General features: G+C 32.9%; 2 protein-coding genes across 2 annotated transcripts; one reads left to right on the top strand and one right to left on the bottom strand.

Annotated features, from left to right (window-relative positions):
* The first annotated feature begins 1,463 nt into the window (after positions 1-1,463).
* Positions 1,464-9,338, top strand: Pex19 (peroxisomal biogenesis factor 19). The gene is made up of 5 exons (XM_023157771.2): positions 1,464-1,757; positions 1,808-2,032; positions 3,029-3,229; positions 8,737-8,978; positions 9,035-9,338. The coding sequence occupies exons 1-5, from the start codon at positions 1,688-1,690 to the stop codon at positions 9,164-9,166; spliced, it is 870 nt and encodes a 289-aa protein (XP_023013539.2). The 5' UTR covers positions 1,464-1,687; the 3' UTR covers positions 9,167-9,338.
* Nnp-1 (Ribosomal RNA processing protein 1 homolog Nnp-1) lies at positions 8,802-17,549 on the bottom strand. Its single transcript, XM_023157770.2, has 9 exons — positions 17,072-17,549; positions 16,937-17,016; positions 16,736-16,876; positions 16,106-16,282; positions 15,862-16,044; positions 15,558-15,805; positions 13,286-13,833; positions 12,975-13,193; positions 8,802-11,993 (listed from the first exon to the last, which is right to left on the bottom strand). Exons 1-9 carry the CDS (start codon positions 17,262-17,264, stop codon positions 11,542-11,544), a joined length of 2,241 nt encoding a protein of 746 aa, XP_023013538.2. The 5' UTR covers positions 17,265-17,549; the 3' UTR covers positions 8,802-11,541.
* Positions 17,550-21,896: the final 4,347 nt, after the last annotated feature.

Below are 21,896 nucleotides of genomic sequence, written 5' to 3'. Positions count from 1 at the left end.
CAGCATGAAAACACTGGTTATAGGTCCCTATATGGAGTTAATAATAAATATCTGACATACTCATTCATTTTTTGTGATTACTAAATATCATCATGTTCCTTTCCAGCGGTTTTTTCAGTTCTCGACACGATATTTCCAGACCAGTTTTGATGTCAATTTTGGGTTCATCAATTCTTTGAGTAGAAGTAGAAGTTCTAGTCCCGCTTGGAGCTTTGCTAAATAAATATCATCTGACCCCGTCATAAATATCATCTGACCCCGTCGACTTAACAGGTCTTTGACTGCCCATTCAATCTTTTCCAAATCTATCATAGTCTTCGCTTCTACCAATTATGCCTTTTTCCGGTACTCCATTTCTGGAATAGATTTCTCTGGGGCCAGAAAGTCTCTCCTCTTGTTTTGGTATAGTCCACGATGTATGTTTATAGTTATATGCAGCCCTGAGGTTGCTTGGAGAGTAGGTTATTAAGTCCAGTACATACTCTCGGTTTGTTCACCTAGTACTGAAAATTATATATTTTTACGTTAAGTTTTGTCCGACCTTTATATCTTCTTCCAATCAAAAGATATAAGATAAGTTCCATTTACGTCCGCACTGTATATGAAAAAAACATTGATTTAAAATTGCACTTATATGGAGGTCGATCATCCTTAAGGTGTACTTTGTAGAAGTTTCGGGTTGAAAACATTTGAAACCAGGACTGAAATATTCCGATGAGCTAATTAAAAAATTAAATATTGGAAAAATGAGAATAAATAATCATATGTAAACAATAAAAATCGAAATGAAATATTGAAATAATGAAAAAATACGTAAAAATATATGAATGAATATTTCAAATCAAAACACTTCACGATGTTTTGATTGTTAGTATCCACAATCACTTCAGGTTGATAACTGGTTTGTCTTTATTTTTATTGATTTCGTATTAGTGAACTAAACTTTTATGGAATCAATTTAATAATTCCTTTTCATTTCAGGTAACGATAATTTTTTCTTTCCAAAAATTAGTGTTTCAATATATTTTAAATCATACTTATTGTTCTTTTTTTGTCAAATTTTTTAAATATATCTTTTTAACTCATCATATTTTTCATATTTCATTGATTAAATTTTTCCTTGAATTTTTTTCTTTCTGATAGATTTAATTGCCAAATGATAATCATTTAGAGAAAAATATTTCTTGAACCCGATAAGCCATATGGCAAAGATATGTTTCATCAATTGGAATTTTGTGACCGGAGTAATTGGGGGTATCTTATTAACATCTAATTTATCCCAAAACCTCTTAAAATAAACTTGAAATTTGTAAAATAAACCAAAATCAAACAACCATCTCTTAGTTAGACATTTGAATAACTATTTAAATGTTCAACAGTTGTCTTGACCTCTCGCCCTCCAGTTTCCGCTGACGGACTCGCCGATGGTGACTCTCAGCAGAGAACGTGCTTTGTGACTCTCAGTGAGCTTTGAGCTGTGGCAACTGGCAACACCGCTTCAACCTAACATTTTTCAATTTTGTGATCTTTCCATAGTAAATCGAATATTATTTTCATTTAATCTTTTTATCAAATCGCCTTGTATACAGATTAATACCTTAATATATTAATAGATTATTTGAAATAACCCATTATTTTGATATTACCTTTGAATAAGTTTTCACGCTGCCTAACCTCGAATTGAAAAATGGGTGACAGTTCCAAAGATATAGCTAAGAAGGATCAAGTTGATGAGGAATTATCCAACCTCCTAGACAGTACTGTAGGTACTTATTATTTTTTTCTTACTAATTATTCTACTCACTAGGTGCTTTAGAAGATTTTACCAAGACCGATCCAGTAAAAAAAAATGAGAAACTTGAAGAGACAGGGAAAGAAGTTGAACCTTCAAATGGAGCTGTACCAGAATGGTCCAACGACTTTATTCAACAGGCCGCGAAGCAGTTTGAAGAAAATTTTGCCAGTTTAATGGCTGGATCAAATCCAAATATAACACCTCAACTTCTTGAAAAGAAATTGCAACAAATGGCAGGTAATCATTTTTTCTTTATTTTAAAAAGTATGGTATTGAAAGACAACTATGGAACTATTTTCCGAATTTCCGAATGTACTTATTCAACCAAACTAGTAACAAGTAATAGGTTTTGAAAGACAACTATGGAACTATTTTCCGAATTTCCGAATGTACTTATTCAACCAAACTAGTAACAAGTAATAGGTTTCCGATGGAATGGAACAATTCCTAATAAAAATCAGTGACTAAATTATTCAACATTTTATTGTAATATTTTTAAATGATCGATTTTCAATATCGCGACACACATTTCACTTTATACTATATTGCTTCTTCAGACATATTATGTTCTTATTTAATACTAAACTAAACAACCTTTTTCTTGCTACTTGAGAGCTGCCTGATTTGCCATTTATTCTAGGAGTTTTTACTGGTCCTTTATTGGGCATGATATTGATTGTTTGATTGTCTCATATTTGAAGGGATTTTTGGTTAGGAGCACTCAAGATCAACAAGGCGAATTGTCCGTTGATGATTACATCAACGACAATATGTTTACATTATTCAAAAGAGTTGAACCTCTTTTCTGCCTACTTTGAACTTGCCTCAAAAGTAAAGGTGTAGTATATCATTCATCATGAAATCTTAAAAAAGTTTTTAAAATGACATCTGACATTCACAGTATTTGGATCATTTTTAGAGTTTCACAAATTAGTAAGTTCACAAAGACATGCAAGCTCTTTTTCAAAAAGAATCTGATTGATGACCATTTGTTTTTTTAAACGTTCATTAAATTTGGATAATTGGTGACATTATTATATTTAAGTTCATTAATCTTATTTTGAAACAAGGGAACTTTAGTTTCTTCAAAATGCTTCCTTTAAGAATTTCAAAACCAATAAATTTGAAGAAACACTACAACTTTGAAATTATGTCATCTTATGGATATTGATGTTTGAAGAATATTTTTCAATTTATATTGGTAGTTTTCTACTCCCCAAATTACCTTCACAGATGCAGCTCATCATGTACTTGAAAACCCTGCAGAAGTATGCGACGCCTCGAGTGACTTTTCCGCCTCCATATCTCGTGCTGTTCAAGATCTGAGTGCTGGTGCTGAGAGTTTACAAGCACCTTTGAATGAGGAAGACTTCATGAAAATGTTCACTGGAGGTGGTTCTGGACAGGAAAATGATGTATTACCTTTTATGCAAGGTGATAATTTTTCTAATATTACACTAATACTTCTAAAATATTATACTTTTCAAAAATAGAGATAATTGTTATATTACTTGAAGAGAAGTGTTAGTTCAGATACTGTTTCATTTCTCAGTCTGACATCTGAATGAACTAGTTTTCAGAATGAAAACATACTGTACAATCATTGTACTGCTTTTTCATATTAATTATTTCATTGGAAAACATTTGAACACAAATTCTAGAACATTACTCCAGTCACTAATATTATTTTTTCTTCTTTAGTCGTGGGATTCAAAATACCAAAATTGAAATTGAGTTGAGTTGAAATTGAGTACCCACATCAGGGTCTAGGTAGTTATGTGAAAATGAACATTGGCTTTTATAGCATGTTAATTCGGAGCAGAGTTTAAGAGAAAATGTAAAATTAAAATAATTCAGCATTGCTATTTACTGAATGGACGATGCGAGACGCAGTAATATTGTCGTTGAACGAGAACCGAATATTACCCAAAAAAACCGAATTATGAATGCCAACATGTGAGGAACCTTGGCGCGCTTCTTTGCTCTCTGATTTATTTCGAAATGTGAACAGAATGAACCATCAAAACAATTTATCGTCCGAAAAAAATTACATATAGACAAAGTCTCATAATCGTACTTGGTGAATGACAAATAAGTCAGTTAGAAAAAAAAAATTTTAGATTTTGCAAATGTATTGAACAATTACAGTGTAAATAAAAATGAAGATATGAAATTCAGAGAGCTTAAATGGGTAAAGGCTGAGTAATTGAGCACGAAATATAACAAGAAACGTATTCATATTCACTTCAAAATACTTAAGATATATGTTATACAGAATCATCAAAATATATCAAGGGTAGAGACCATTATCAAAATATTCCTGAACTATATAATAATGACATTGTCTAAATAGTTACATGTACCATAATAAAACTTGGTTTACCATTGTAAAGTGCAATGGTACACTGATTGTAACATAACTTCGTGGTTCATTTTTCATTCAACTCCAACGAAATAATGGCAAAAATTACAAAATCAGTAAGTGTTATGTGTTGGTGGTGACACTGATAACCATGGTATAATAAAACCACAATGGGTGCTTCCAGGACAAACGCTGCTCTGAATTCAGCTAAAAGCTCTTTTTGATTTGCTTTAATTTTATCCAACAACTGGATTCAGCAATTATCGTCTACCACGTTCAGTGAAAGCAGTTGGACGTACACAATGAGTGATAATTCGTGATCTTGATCTCAGAGATTTTTTTAGTGACAGTCGGGATAGGATGTGACGTTGACCTCGTTATGATTGATGGTATCTATTTTACAGTTTAGATGGAACAAAATAGCTAGCATAATATGCTATATTTGTTTATCATTAAATAGCATTTTGATTTTCATGATATCCAATTTGTTTTGTGTGAACGGCTGATTCCACTCAAAAAAAAAATATCTAAATCACAAATAAAACTCGTAACTCAAAAGATTTTTCATAATAAAGAACATAAATCGTATGGATACAGTTAACACCTTCACTGCGATACCAGTTACATGTATCTGGTATATATATATATATATATATATATATATATATATATATATATATATATATATATATATATATATATATATATGTATATTCCCGTTGTAGCGGTACCAGAAATTGAAATTTTCCCATTCCTACGACGTCGATAAAGAAGTAACGCATGAAGATAGAGCGGCAATATAGATACCTATGTTATTGTGGCGATTTTTAGAATTGCCTGATTCACACAGTAGTGAAAATTATTCCATTCTGGGATTTACCAGACTTTTGTGTCTCGTAATCTTTTTGAGGTTATTTTTCCGAAACTTTCATGGTTCAGTCTTTCATATTGAAAAAAGATGACAACTAGGGCTAAAAAACTTCTACAGTTAGCTGTTGAACACCATTCAAGTACATTGAAAGTGACGAGTAATGAGAATATAGAACCTGAAGTGCTGACTGATGAATATTTATCGGAAACAGTAATACCAGAAGTTGCTGAAAATCACGAGTGTGCTCCTGGCCCTTCTCTAGTTGAAAATTCCAACTAAGAGGATGTTATTCATAGTGATACAGATTCCGAAATTGATCCGTTTGCAAATTCTTCAGAAGATGATCCAGATTATGAGCCTAGTGAGACCCTTTCTGATACTGATATTGAATTAGTATCACCAGAGGAACAACAAGACAATGAGAGTGATGGTTCAATGGATGGGGATGATGACGGTATGTTCAACATTTAGTTCATATTATAAGTGTTTCTAATTTATAATATTCATCATTAGGGCTAGAAGATGTATGGACTTCACTCAGGACAGCTCAAAATATAGACATTGTTGAGCATGCCGTTGACTGTACAATAAACATCAGAAATCAAAATAGTTTGACACCATTACATGTATTTAGATCGTTCATTACTGATGATATCCTAGAGTTGATAGTTGTAGAGACCAATAGATATGCCCAACAAGAGAACTCTCATGTCAAAAGGGTAAAGTCAAGACAAAATACTTGGGTTCCTACCAATGAAGATGAAATCCAAAAATTCTTTGGTATAATCATCTCTATAGGTTTAGTCAAACTCCCCAATATGAATTTGTACTGGTCGAAAAAGCCATTATACCATAACCAGTTCATTTCGCTCATAATGCCCAGAGACAGATTTTTGTTGCTTCTTCGCTTTTTACATTTCGATAACAATGATGGTCTGTTAGAAAGTGGGGATAGGTTGTACCGAATAAGACCTATTTTGGATATGGTCAACGAGATATTTCGGACAGTAATGACTTCAGGAAGAAATGTTGTGATCGACGAAAGCATGGTACTTTGGCGTGGTCGTCTTGGGATGCGACAGTATATAAAAAATAAAAGACACAAGTATGGAGTGAAACTATATAAAATATGTACAGTTTCGGGATACACTTACAATATCAGAGTGTATTGTGGCAAAGAGGATACTGTAGATAGTAAGGGTCATTCATACAAAGTGGTTTTGAAACTAAGTTCTGGATTATTGGATGCAGGAAGAACTATATATGCAGACAACTTTTATTCAGGAATTCCTCTCGTCAAAGAATTACTAGACAGAAGAACTCTTTACTGTGGAACACTAAGACCAAACAGAAGAGGTTTACCGAAAGAAATAACTACAAAAAAAATTGAAAAAAGGTGAGATATGTGGTCTAGAAAACCGCAGTGGCATTAAAATAATACAGTGGAAGGACAAGAGATCTGTTCTAATGATAACCAGTAAACCTGAACGTTCAATTGGGTTATGTAATACAGGTAAAAAGACCAGACCCTTTAAAAAGGAGTGAACCTGGAAGAGATATTTTGAAAGCGAAAGTTGTCCTTGATTATAATAATGCTAAGAAGGGGATAGACTATAGTGATCAAATATCAGCCTACTATAGTTCTTTACGAAAAGGACTCAAGTGGTATCGTAAAGTGGCTTTCAAATTGATATTTGGTTGTGCTACAGTCAATGCTTGGATTGTGTATAATCAGATAAATCAGGACAAAAAAGTATCGTTATTATCATTTCGTGAAAAGTTGGCCCTCCAATTATTGAATCAGGAAGTCGCCCTGTCAACTGAGGGTGATACTCTTCCAAAAAGGAGACACTCACTCAAAAATGAAGAAGGCCCAGGAAAAAAACGACGAAGAAACTGCGTAGAATGTTATAAAATATTGAGGGAAACGATGAAAAGCAAAGAAACTGACAAAAAAGTCACTAGAGTAAACACATACTGTGATGATTGTGCAAAAAAACCAGCCCTGTGCCTCAACTCTTTCAACCGAAGACATAACTAGTAGCACTTGAGTTTGCATAATTCTTCATTTGAACTCTTTTCAATCCAGCCGGTGTGTTATTTTGCAGTTTACCGATAAAAAACCGTTATTTTTGCATACTTGAGGTAATTCTGAATGTCACTGTATTTCAATCTTTTGTCAAAATAGAAATATTTTTTACCCGATACTTTTATTGCCATTTGAAGCTTTACCAGACATCGATATCTGGTACGCCGGCTATAGCCTATAGAATGAGATGTTTGTTACCGGATATTGGCATTTGATTTGAATATATTCAAGAAACGTGGTGACTGAAGGTCATTATATGTGGGGGTGTTTACCGGACATAAATGTCTGGTACCATCACAATGGAAACCTATGTAACGGACATATAGACCTGGTAATATGAGAATTGGCAGAACTTCAGAAATCACCAATGCAGTGAACGTGTTAAGCATGTCCATCAAATTGAAAACAGGTTACAACTTTTAAGATTTATTTATTGGTCCTAAAAGTAATTGAATGTAACACCATTTTTTCGTAATGATGGTTTAGTACAAGAATATCATTGTTGCACCCCCCCATGTCAAATGAAGACCATTCAATAAATATTCATTATTATATTTGATGGGATCATATATCCTCATCTGCCTTATGAGGTTGTAGTAGTCTTCCTGTATTCTAAGATTTCTAAAAATTTTGCAAATATTGAATGTTCTTTTATTTTTCATGGAAATTTGCAATAGTTTCCAGAGATGATATATTTGAAAAGTGAAAACATTTTCAAGTACAAGCTTTCATTTACCAGTCTTGAAAAGAAGGAAATAAACTTGATTGAATCAAACTCTTCTATTTATTACATTACATAATTTATATGATATAAACACCTCTCTCTCTCTCTCTCTCTCGAGATATACCTTTTTTATAAAAACAATTTTTTCTTAGAATTACTTATGTCTAGATCACGTTACGTATTATATTCCTGTAAATCTCGTCTACAAGCTTTTATATCAAATGAATTGTGTAATGTAATAAATTGATGTTTGATATAATTTAAAAAATTTGTCCTTTATGCTTTTTTACTATTCATTTATTTTTGTTTTCAGTTACACCTCAGTCCTAACCTTTGCTCACCTATAACTCTTTAAAATTGGTATGGCGGCCATCTTTTTTCTCGCCATAAAAACATAGTTCACCTCTTTAGGAGTCCGCCATATTGGACTTGAAGTGACTCACTTTACTTTCAGTGTTTTTTTCAGCAAACCCTTTCCTTCCATACCCATATCATAGTGATTTTGAGTGGTCCCCTACATTTGATTTAGAGTGACATCACGTTATTGTTCAATCTCTTTTCAGCACATCCTTTCATTTGATACCCATTTATGGGGTACATAAAAAACTATTCCACCATATTGTTATGTAGAATGGCGTCACTTAGCCCATGCCAAACTGAACAAATAAATTTCAGCTCAATCCATTGATGATAAGTGCTTCAAAACCGTTCGTAACAAATAATAAACTTGGTAGAATATAGACAAAAGGTATTTTCTTTATTCTATCTTCAAAATTCAGTTGCAAGATTGTGACCCAAACTAAAGTACAAACAGTGCAAGTTATAGAAGCTTATAAAAAATTACATCTTTCATGTTACTTATTTGAGTAGCTATTTTCTAAATTTGATATTTTAGGAATGATGCAAGGATTGTTATCTAAAGAAGTACTAGGACCAAGTTTGGAAGATTTTGTTCAAAAATTGCCAGAATACATTGAAAACAACAAAGAAAAATTAGACAAAAAAGATGTCGAACGATACGAAAACCAAAAAAAACTTATGGAAGAAGTACTTGTTGAACTGAATGAAGAAAAAGAAACTGATAGTAATGATGTGAAAAAAGAAAGGTTCATGAAAGTTTTGGGGCTCATGCAAAAGGTAAATGAGCAATTCGATAAATTATAAAAATTTAATATTTACAATCACATTTTCAGCTTCAAGACTATGGTCAACCTCCATCAGAACTAGTGGGAGATTTAGAAACACCATTTGGTTTTGACCCTCAAGGAAATCCTCTCAATTCTGAAAATAATCCTGGAAGTAATTCTGAATGTAATATAATGTAAAAAGGTTTTTTGTGTCCAATTTTAGAAAGGTGTTAGATATTCTTTAAGTAAATGTAAAACCTGATGCTCAGTGTTAACACATCTTTGTTCAAGGAACTGTTGGTATATGGTTTTTGTAGTCATTTATAGATTTTGTTTGACAATATATGTTGATTATTGTTTCTGTTGAAAATATTTTATCATTAATGTGTATTTAATTTGTTCCTTTTTTATCTAGAAAGAAGTACCATAATTTTAATATACAATTGAATCATTGCTCTGCAAATGAATTATTCAAAAAATATACTGGTGGTAATGAACAAGAAAGTTAATTTACAATCATATTATAGAAACCTCCAACTTATGATGAACTGTCAGATAACAGTATGATACCAAGGTCAGGTGCTGATCGGGAGAGGACAGCTCTAATACTGAAATCTAGTACAAGACATGCTGCAGAGTGTTTTGAAAAGAAACCAAAACGAATCATTAAGATATGATGGAAGCTCTAGAAATTCATTATGAACAACAATAGTTGAAGCGAGTGTACCAGAGCCAACTCAGAAACAGATATTAACTGCCACAGCCGTACACGAATAAGGAACTTACATTGAAAGACTCATTTGCCTAAAAGCAAGCTCCAATAGAATTCATTGATCTTATAGGGTATAGGTCTTCATCATCATCAATCAATACTTTTATCATCCATTTGAGCACTACAGCTATGAGACAAACTAGAGTATATAGTATAAATATACATATGAAAAGTTTTAATTATTTTTATGTAAATCAAATGACAGATAACGAAACATCCATTCCTTATGAAAGAGGCCTGCTGTGTTCTTATTTTGTTGAACATATCTCAATTTCAAAAACATATGCCTTCTCATATATGTACACAGATGTCAGCGTTGGTATTTTGAAGGATTTGAAAACATCTCTACATGAATCACAAAAACAAAATATTTCCTAGGATTGTAACACTGATTTAAAAACTCTCAGCACCTAAGGCATAGCACCAGTGCGTTATGGAATATTTCATTCATAAATGGAAGCAGGCAAAGTAATCTAACTATATTGTAACTATAGAGTTTAGATTTAACAGCTAAAAACAAAACACTTTTTGGACAGTTCAACAAAAAATGCATTATTAATGTGATCTGATCATTTGAGGTGATGATCTATTCTCAAGATTTTTAAATGTATAGTTTCCAGTAACTTTATTGAAAAAAACTTTTTTTTATTGATGTGGTCTACTTATATAGAAGAATAATATGATATTCTTTTAGTGAGGACCGCCCAATAGAAATATGTTTAACTTCTGTGGAGAGTTTCTGTTTTGAAAAGAATTCATTCCTCTGTAGTGGCCTATTATTTATAAAAATTTTAATGGAAGATTTAAAAGTCACTGAGATGCAACAAGTTCTGAGGTTTTTGTCCTCTAACGATAAACACTGTATTGATAGCTGTACTAGAATTTGGGACTGATAAAAAATGATTCAAAATTGGTGTTAGTGAAAGCACACAAATCAGAGATATGCTACACAGTACTCAGGAAGGAGAACACAAGATCAACTGTCATCTTTACATTAATAAATTGATGGATGTATCCGTTACTACATGGTAGGAAATCATAATGAAAAGAGAAATGAAAATTTCTGTTTTTGACCACTTTTATAAAAGTGGTCAAATAAAAGTATAGAAATTTTCATTTCTTTCTTTACATTAATAATAATGAATTTATTTGATCAGTTCAGACTTGTCAATCTATTTCAAAATATTTTCTTTTGTCTTGAGTTTCGTATAATTTTTTTTTATATTGTAAGGTATATTATATAAATTAATTCCAAATTTGCTTTTGTGTGGTTTTATGTTGTGTTTAAAATATGTTTTTTCTGTTAACCAAATATCGCACCCCTACGAAAGACAACCCTCGTAGGTCGAAACTTGTGCCAGCTAAGGACTAACGAGGTCTTATCTTTTAACGTGTGATTCCTAACACGGAACTATATTTTGAATTTGCCATGTATTATGATCATAAATTGAATTGATTTTGTTGAATCACTGTGAGAGACTTGTACTAATCAAATAATTTTTGTTTTTCATCTTTATTAAAAAATTATATTTGATGGTTGACCATAAAATACAAACAATTTTATAAATACATAACAAAGTAAATTAAAGTAATTTCATGACAAAAGAAATTAGTTACAAAATTTCTTATTGTAAATGGAAAATCCTATAAACATTGTATAATAACTACAATAGTAACAGTTCTTAAAAATTGACAAATACAAAATGGATACCATCCATAACATAACAGTCCATGCTATTTAAAATGTCCATCATAAACAACCTAATATTGAGAACTGACAATAGGTTTTCTACTGGAAAACCTAAATACTCAACTGTTTTTTATGAAATGGATTGATGGGTGTTGAAGTTGCACTCCTCTTCAACAAAGGTTTTGATGGCTTTTTATGTGCATCATACGGAATAGCAGGAGAACTCAAAATTTGGGCATGATGCTCATGTACATCCTGTGACCTATTTAGTCTTGTATTAATTTTTACCCTTTTTGTAGTCATTGGTGTGGAAAATGGGTTTTTAACCACACTTGGATCTAGACTTAATCGAGATTTTCCTTTGATTTTTTGCATTGCAGAATTAGTTACTTCACAAAGGCTCTGATTGGGTTTATTTCCTAGCTTTTTCATTTTTGCTATATGTTTTTTGGATGAAATGCATATTTCATATTCTCCTTCTAGAAGTGGTTCGTCCCATTCTGATTTTGGAAATAGTTCCTTCTCCTTTGGAGGTGATTCAAACAGCTTAACTGGTGACAATCCTAAAACAAAAAACAATACTACAATTCAAAAAATTGTCACATGTGTTATGAATGGCTGTTACCATCCTAATGTATTTATTGCACTAATGCATATTGAAATTGAACCAATACTTCGAGAAACCCCAATTGGCCATAAACTAAAACTTGTGGAAAAGCCAAAAACACTTCAATGTGAGATTTCCACTTGAAAGTTATCAAAACTGCGACACGTGCTTCACTATACAATGTTATCGTAGAGCGAATAAAATCTCGAAATATTCTTATCTCCCAACTACCTACACCATAGGTTCTGGTAAATGCCAGCCAGAAAACAACTACTTTCCCGGCTAATACCGAGCTGTTTGTCGGATATAATTCAATATCCAGCGCGGTATTAACCGAAGTAGTTGTTTTCCGACAAGCATTTACCATAACCTATTGTGTAGGTAGTTGGGAGAAATGAATATCTACATTTATGTATGTATCCCTCCTCGATACAGTTTTCAGACATGCGGTTTGATCACTCTCATGTGGCAATATTTTCTTGAGTCTAACTAAACAGATAGGCCATCTGGGTAACAACACACAGTTGGAGTGTTTTTGAGTGCATGAAAATTTTTTAAGGAGGCAAATGCAATATACTACCATGAAATTATTTCAACATTATGTTAGACTATATTCAACTTTGATAATAGCTAATGAATTTGAGTAATTTTAATATTTTGTTTCCATGTGAAAAAAATATTCATAAAGCTTATTTGGAAAGAAATTAATTTATTTCACAATGGTTTGGATTACATCTCAAGTAATATTTAAATTGGATATATTTTAGCCTAGTGCATATAACAATATTGTTTCTAAAATTTGTTTCCAAATAAGACACACTATTTGAATAAATTGGCTTTATTCATGTTACAGTTTAAATTCAAGATAATAAAACCGCCTAACTAAATATACATTCTGGGTAACAGGTAAATATTTCCGAAAATAATTTCAACTAACCAGATTTTGGAGAGTCACATTCTACACTAGGTGAAATGCTGTTTATACTTGAGTTTGCGCTTGTTTTCGTAGAATAAGTTTCAGGCTTATTTTCATGTGTGTTTCGTTTCGCTGGAGAAGTTTTTAACTCTGGTAATTCTGACGAAATAGAAAATGAAATGGTACTCCCAGAAGAAATACTTGGCCCTTCTAAAACTTCTGCTGATGAACTTGGAAAGTCTACAAATAGATTCAAATATCAAAATATATAAGTGATTTAGACTAGATTCAACTCAAACAGAAAAATACAGTCAATTTTCTACAGGCCTTACCTGACTGAAGAGATGCTGCTGCTTCCTTATTCTTATCCTCACCAACGTGAACAACCCATACGCCTGAATTGCGTTCAAAAATACATTCAATATTTTCAAGATCTTGGGTTTCCTTCTCAGATTTCTTCAAAGACCTACAGGATTTGGATTTCTTTTTTCTATTATCAGAAATATTGAAACAGGCATTCCTTTCACCATCAGATCTATGCAATTTATTATTTACTTTCTTTGATCCAATTTTTCGTTCCTTAGTTGATTCACCAATTATTTCAAGTTCTCTCTCTTTGCAATTTGTTTTTTTTCTATTTTCTGAGGTTTCCAAAGTGTTCTCACTCACTTTTTCAGTTATCTTCATTCTTTTTGTTTCTATTTGAGCCTGTTCATCAACTTTTTCAATCTTCCTTTTTTTGTTTTTTCCCAAGAGTTTTTGTTCAAATTTAATCAGATTATTTGCAGCTTTACGGATATTAAGATTCAAATCTGTTTCTTCTAGAGTTTTAACTTTTTTAACTCCCAAGGGATAAACTCCATTTGCCAACTTTGTAAACCTACAAATAATATATTCATAACATTGGTTAACTTTTAGTGGCATGTAATTCAATCGATAAAAAGTTCCCTGGTGAAGTAACAGTACATTACTGAGATTACTGATACCAAAAAAATTGTGAAAAACAACCATTTATTTACTCAGGAATAACATTTACAAAATTAGTAATTTTGAAAACATACTTCACTCTTTCCCAAGAGAACTTATGAAGTTGTCAGACATGAAAGTTTTTTGAGCTTCTAAAGTTTTTTAGACGAGGAAAAACTCACTGGAAATATAAGGTATAGATCTAATTACATTTCAAAGAAATTATTGAAGTGTAGTCCAAGTTGTATAGAAAACATATTAACATTTTCGTAACCCATAACAACCCGAAAGCAAAGTATAAGGAAGACACATCAAAAATGATAATTTAAAAATGTTCATACTCACGGCATAAAGGCATTGAATCAACATAAAAAATGTCCATTTGTGCATCAAGTTCATAACGATTCAAACTTTGATAGGTTCAAAGTGAGTGAGTCGAATCGACCCTCCACCGCAACCCGCAAGGGTTTATTGTGGCTCACACCTATTCACACTCGACCAAATAAACCCAGCTTTTTAATGAAGCCGATTAGTTTGTATGGTGAGTGGTCTTTCAGGACAGATGATAAGAGTACGGCTCTGCCGAACTCTAAAAAACTGATTCGGTCCCCAGCGGGACAGGCACAAAGTATGTGCTCCAAACAGAGGCAACACACACTGTCTTCAGACAGTCCGAGTCTCTGCATATAAAGATTCAAAAGACAGTGATCTGTAAGAAGGCCTGTTAGACATCGTAGTTCATCCCTACTGTAGTCCAACAACTGTTTGGTATCAAGCTTCGAAGGGTGAGCTAATCCTGAAAGATTCTGCCAAAAGTCAAACTTACTACAAGCCTAAATGGTAATGAATGCATACCTACAAGAGAATAGGTATATGCACATACGAATTAAAAAAAAATTGCAAGGAGAGAAGTGGTACTTGGAAGGACCACCTAGAAAGAATGACTTTTACACAAAATACTTTTGAAAAATATATACAGATTATTTATACTTACACTAACATCATGTAACCTTATACTTGTTTTTGAAACTTTCCTTAAAATAAACAATTTGAATGAAACAGGCTTTTGTTATTCTTTGGGTAAGGTTTTTTAAGGGCAAAACACAAGCACTACAGAAAAATCTTCAAGGCGCTCTAAGAGCGGTGCCTGTGCGAAAGTAGCGATTTACATTGAATTTTAATCGCTGGAGATTAAATCCATTTGGAAAAACCTTCTCAGGACGTTTATGCCACATAGAGGCAGTTCTCCAAATGAAAGAGTTTTTAAACAGTGAAATTCGAGGTGCACTGAGTTGTGAGTAGCCACAGTTTGTCGCGTATTTCTGATATGTACCGCTCTTGGTGGAATCAAATGTACCAAGTCACTTGAACACATCCTGTGAAAGTATCTATAGATAGAATTTGAAACATGTTATAATGTCTATGGAGAAATCTACAAGATAATTCAGAATATGTGCTTCAGCAATGCAGGGCAATGTGTTTTGGACAGGTGGATCTAATTTTTACACCATTGAAAAAAGTTGTTCAAATTATCAACGGTAAATACTATGATTCTCTTGGAGGTCAAAGTTCTGTTATAAGTATTGGATACTTATGCATGTGGAAAAGTATCTTTTTATGTAAATATTTACAACTTACTGTTCAGCTAGAGATGTGACAATTTTTCTCGATTTTGGAGAGGACTTTCTGTGAAACCTATATTCCAATAGGGCAGCGGCAACTCCTTTAGCACTGAATTTGATTTGTGGGATTTCAACATCTACTCTCCCAGCCCTGGGATCCAATGGTTTTTCATGAGAAGAAATCTCTTCTTCATCAGATAACATTTTCTCGTCTTTCCCTAGTTTTATTTTCTGCATTGAATCTATACTTCCAGGAAACCCTTGCTGAAAATTGAATATTAAATACTACTGAAAATGAAGATTATTTAACAATATAATACCTGTTTCCACGCATTATACTTGGCTTGGTATTCTAAACCCAAATTTGACTGTCGAATAAGATATGTAAAAATGAATTTCCTTATATGCCCTTTCTTCCTACCGTCATCAGAACAAACCATAATTTTAATAAAAGGTTGTAATAATTGAACTGTGTTATCAGGTTGTATTTTTCCTTGCGTCACCTGAAATGTTTAAAAAATATATTAGATATTTGATAATAGGGTTTATTCACACTGACTTTACCTTTGCAAGTTCTTCCAAGAAAATTTCAACATAATGCATAAATAATCCCAAAGGTGGAATGGCATCTGGACCCAGAATTGTATCAGATAAGACTTCATTGAACTTTTTTATGTTCTCGCTATTCAACTTATGATTTCTTAAGGTGATCAGAGTTTCTCTCAAAAGTCTCCTTACAAGCTATAACAAATATAAATTTTTAAAGAACATGAAAAGTAGAAGGTGAATATTTGTCTGGTTATGTTATGATAACAGTTTTGATAAAATATTATTATACAACTTTGGAAACGATATTCTTGATACTTGTTAATATGTAAACATCGGTGTACACTTGGTGCCTCTGTAGAGGCACCAAGTATGCTGGATGTGTTTATTTTACGAAAAATTGCAAGTATCGTAGATCAAGTGATTTAAGCCAAAATATTTCACATAGAAAATGGTCTACGTAATTTCACCATGGTATTTCTATGTCTTGCTAGGCGGATGAGAATACCATGGATTTATTAAAAATCCATTTCAGATTAACAAAAACTTTATAGAGCAAGTAAACAAATAGATGCACTTACAATTGAGCAATAGTAAACTTGAGGAAAGTAGTTAATTATCAATCGTGTAATTTTTTCACAAGCTTACCATCAGAAACTTATCCATGCGCAGTTGATCTATTCCAAACCATTCATTTGCTAATATTGTCATTCCTGCTCTGAAAAATAGTAACGATGCATCCAGCGTTGGCATATGAACTAGTTTTGCAATTTTGTTAGCACAATCCTCCTGTAAGTTGAAAATGTAAAATTTAGCATAGGTATTCATGTGAAACAAAAATTAATTTACCTGTACTAACGGTTTATCCGACATCCACATACAATAAAACAAACCCTTCCAAATTCTCTGCAAATCTTCATTTGTAAATGCTGAAATAGTAATAATAATAAGAATTTAGAAAACTAAAAGTAGGGTTATACTAACGCATTGTTTTCGACCGATTTTCGAACCATTTTCCGAGACTTTTTAGGGCCTTTTCTCTCGCCTTCAAATCATTTCCAGCTAAAATTTTTGCTAATTTCAATTCCTGTGCAATGAGGTGTACTTTTTTATCTCCATCATTCACAATGTTCATTTTCTCGTGGTCAGTTTCACGACTTGCGTTTAGAACAGCCATTTCAAATTCGAATATCGCTGTCAAAGCCAAGGATTTTGGACTTATGTAAAGACAGAATTGAAAAATTTAAAAAAAAATTGTAAGTGCAGTGCCACAGTCTACAAAAACACGGTACCAGTGATGCCGGAACGCCAAAGAATAGACACCACAAGTATCTGTCGCAGTAAATTGATTCTGGTTTTGCCGCCCAACTATTTCAAACACCCAGTAGAAAAATGAATAGCTTCAAATGAATATGTTCTGACTGTCACAGTCACAATACATGTAACATGTAACCTGAAACAGACCTTTTATGTGAACGTTAGACTGAGAAGAAGAAACAACTGACAACTGACGATCACTAACTAGGATTACCAACCAAAATTCCTTAAATTTTTCCAAGTTCTTCAACACAACGGGCCATAACGGATATGTACTTTTTCTGAGTTGGCTGCTTTGTTTGTTTGTTTGTTTTTGTCATGTTAATTGTTCGCCATCGCCTCCACTAAATATCAAAAATATGGAAGATGAACAGAATAAAAACAGATAAAACAGACAAATAGACATAATGACCGTCGAACACCTATGACAAATTACAGAAATGACAATTCAGGCCAAAAATGGTGATCATCGACCTATAGTGCTCGCGTTGACAGTGACGGCCTGACCAACGTTGCGCATAAATTCATTTACAGGCGCTGTAATAACTGCCATCTATAGTAAAACCAATAATGATTGAGAGTAAAGCGCGTTATCATATCTAAATTTTACGTTACCAGTTTATAGCAGAATCAAAATATAGTAAGCAGTAGAGTTTTAGGTTGTGGCAAATTATAGATAATACACAATACTAGTAAGATTAAAAGGTATTATTTATGACAAAAATCAGTAATGAGCTTGTAATGAGTAATACTTATACATTTCCTGATTACTGATCAGTTAAAATTCATTATTTTCTGTATAGTGTTAGATATTTATTACAACTAGTGGCAACGCTGTACGTAACGATATTTCTGTCTTTGTCACTATACCGTAACTTCCATCTCATCGTTGCAGTCCTCACTAATGTACTTGCAGTCATGAGCGTATCATTGGTTTGTGAATTATACAGCGTGAATTGTACGTTTTACAGTTAAGTTAGTCAGCAATCGACGTGTTGTGATAACAATTGGTGAAAATAATAGTGCTAATAAGTGTTTAAGCGTTACATAATTATATTTCTACACCGTTCTCAAACTACTCAAAAAATGGGAGACATGGTCGGGACTTCCACGTCGAAAAAGTTAAAACGGTCGGAGTCTCGGTCAGTAAGAGAAAAACAAATTGTACTGCGAGTATTTTACTGTCTTGAAAGAGATCATCAGCCACCAAAAGATAACTTTGTGCATATGTGCTGTAATTCTACGCGTGTACCTCCGAATAACCAACCGGGCATTTCTACATCATTAAGTTCCATAATTACAAAAGATAAATTAGTTGATATGTGCTCTGATTATACCGGTGTACCAAAATCATCGATTTACAAAATACTAAGAGAAGCAGAAATTCATGGGGACGTACAAACGCCAAAAACTAGTAGCGGACGAAAAAAAATCACAGTTGATGAAGAAGCCAAAACCAGTATACGCAGAACTATTCACAGTTTCTTTCTCAGAAATGAGCTGCCCACACTACAAACAGTTCTGGAGGCACTTAGCGATCATGAATTGGTCCCAAAAATGGGTAAAGAAACTTTTAGGAAACTTGTACACGAAATGAAATTTACGTACGGAAAAGTTTTAATGAAATAAATAAAAAATGTGTATGAATATTTTAACTAATTGTACTAAGAATTTTTCTTTCATTCTTAACCCTCTCAAAAAATAATAAGCACACCCCCGATTTGCTGTCAACTGGGCTTACTTCTACTCTCAATCATTATTGGTTTTAGTATATTTAGTTGATTTAATTTTAAATGAATCACATCTGGATCGGATAATGCACATTAAGGTTCTACTGCCAAAAAGTGTCCTGTAGTTAATATAGACAAGTCAGAAGGATCTGCACTCATCGGATACAAGAGGCGTGAATTTAATAGTACTTTTATTTGCACCAAAACAGCAATATAACATTCCAACTGTCTCCAACACTAGTATTAAACATCAAAATAACATGGCAGCATCAAATTCTCAAAGTAAAACTTCTTGTCTAATTTGGTAACACAATCAGTAAAGAATTTCCATGCACAACTGTAGGGTTTCATTGGGTTCTCTCGATGTTTATCACCCATATCCAGGACATTCCATCCAATTGATTGTTTTTCTTATTTTTTGTATTCTATCTTAAATTGCATATGATGTATTGGAAACTCTTTCTATTGCTGCTAAAAAATTTTTTTTCACCGTAGTGTGCGCTGGTCAGGCCCTATCCCCTGAAGCCCCGATACATTCGGGAGGGCGCGCCAGCATTATCAACCAATGACCACTCCCCACACCTTCGAGTAAGTGATCATTGGGTCCAAGTATCATGTGCCCTGAGCAATTATTATTATTATTAATACTAATTGGTACCGCATTTGATTTCCTTCTACTCGCAACCGTCATTGCTGAGGTTTTAGTTATCGGTAATAACTATCAAAAGGTACGAATCTTGAGGCGTTTTCTGGCGCTCATGTATTGAAAACGTATTCGTCTGTGATTCAAATACATTCATTCTGGCGTTGAAACGATGATGTCACATCAACTATAATTTGAAACGTATTTATGATGATTAAAAACTAACATGAAGATGGTTTTGAAACGGAATTTGACACTATGTTACGTCAGTTGTCAGTTTCTACTTTATTTTGATTCTTCCTTCTTCCTCAGTTATAGTTCACAAAGTGTTGAAAACTTTTTATCAAATATGTTGTAAGGATGTACAAAATAAAACTGAGAAATAATTATTTGCACAAATCCGATTCTAATTGAGGACAGAGAAGATTGTGAAAAGTTTGTTTTTATTATTGAATTTGACATCTGACACAAATTGAATAATTCCATTCTGGCAAATCTTATTATTATAACGTCAGTACCAATCGTTTTTGAATACACGCTCCAATACAACGCCTTTGCTCGAAACTGAATCGCAGGTCAGAAGGTTTCAATTACCAGTATTTTGCAACTATTAATTGTCTGGGTTCAATGAGACAGGTATATAAGATCTAATGGGGGAGTAATTCTCAAATTAAAACTCGTAGATCTAACACAAAAAATATTGAACTGACAAAACATTTTAACATTTCCACTGCTGTTGATATTATAGTTGGAGCTCAGAGATGTTTTCTGGCGTTTAATCGAATTCGAGCGTGTATTCAAAAACTATTCGTAGTAACGTCATTAATAATAAGATTCGCCAGAATGCAATGATTCAATTCGTATCAAATGTCAAATTCAATAATAAAAACAAACTTTTCACAATCTTCTCTAACCTAAATTAGAATTGGATTTGTGCAGCTTTATTTAGTACATCCTTCAACATATTTGATAAAAAAATTTCAGCACTTCATAAACTATACCGATCAAAATAAAGCAGAAACTGACAACTGACGTAACTTAACGTCAAATTCGGTTTCAAAAACAACCTCACGCTATAGAATACGTTTTAAATCATAGTTGATGTGACGTCATCGTTTCAACGCCAGAATGAATGTATTTCAAACACAGACGAATACGTTTTGAATACATGAGCGTCAGAAAACGCCTCAGATTTATGCACATATATTTTGAATCCGAAACATATATTTTAAGCGATACTAAGTCAGCCATTGCTATCAATTCTATTTTTTGGTGCGTACTGAGGCGTTAAATATAATAATAATGTCGTCTTTATTTTCTTCAAATACATTTTTCAAGCAAATTTATCAGGTACAATTTGACTGTTATATGAAGACTAAAGGCGAAGTTCAATTTGCATGATAATTACTCTTCCACTTTATCTCAAAAATGTTGCCTATTACACAAAAGAATAAACAAAAAAGTTTTAAAATACTATGACTTCTTTGTAGATTTTTAATAGCTATTGGCTCGTTAATAGTTTGAAGATACTAAGAATCCTTTGAAATTGCTATTAAAACGGTTGAAGTCATCTCGTTTCATGGGTTCAGGAATGTCATTATGAATTGCACAGATCTGGTACCTGAAAATCCTAAAGAATTTTGTGCGAAAGGGTGGCGGACTTAGTCGGCCTTTATACCTCACATTAACATTATGAACATCAGTTCTGAAAGTAATTTTCTGGTGTAAGACGGCATTTTACTGATAATCATTTTGTGAAACAAAGTTGCAATATGTAACACTCTCCTAATGTTCATATTCAACCAGTCAGCATCCTTCAGTTTGTGCGATTATTTTTCTTACCTCTATATAGGAAATGACATTATGTAAGATGATTATATAGCACTTTCGGGAACTTGAGTCTATTAAAAAAATTTCTACAATGTCGCCTAGATGTATTCAAGCTGATCACATATTTTTAGAGAAGCATTGTAGGGTACCGTCTGCTCATGAAATGATTTGTTTGTCTTTTCAAACTTCTGATCCGATATTCGATTACGATGTTTGCTCTGCTACATTACGCAGATTCTTCTGACTAGAACGCCGTTCTCCTAAAATCCAGACTTACATGCAAAATATT

This window comes from Leptinotarsa decemlineata, unplaced genomic scaffold, assembly GCF_025532065.1.
Source record: "Leptinotarsa decemlineata unplaced genomic scaffold, Ldec_3_MD MMD2_tig00026354_RagTag_RagTag, whole genome shotgun sequence".
NCBI lineage: Eukaryota > Metazoa > Arthropoda > Insecta > Coleoptera > Chrysomelidae > Leptinotarsa > Leptinotarsa decemlineata.
Note: the sequence above shows the minus strand (reverse complement) of the source record. Positions and strands in the feature narration are given on the sequence as shown.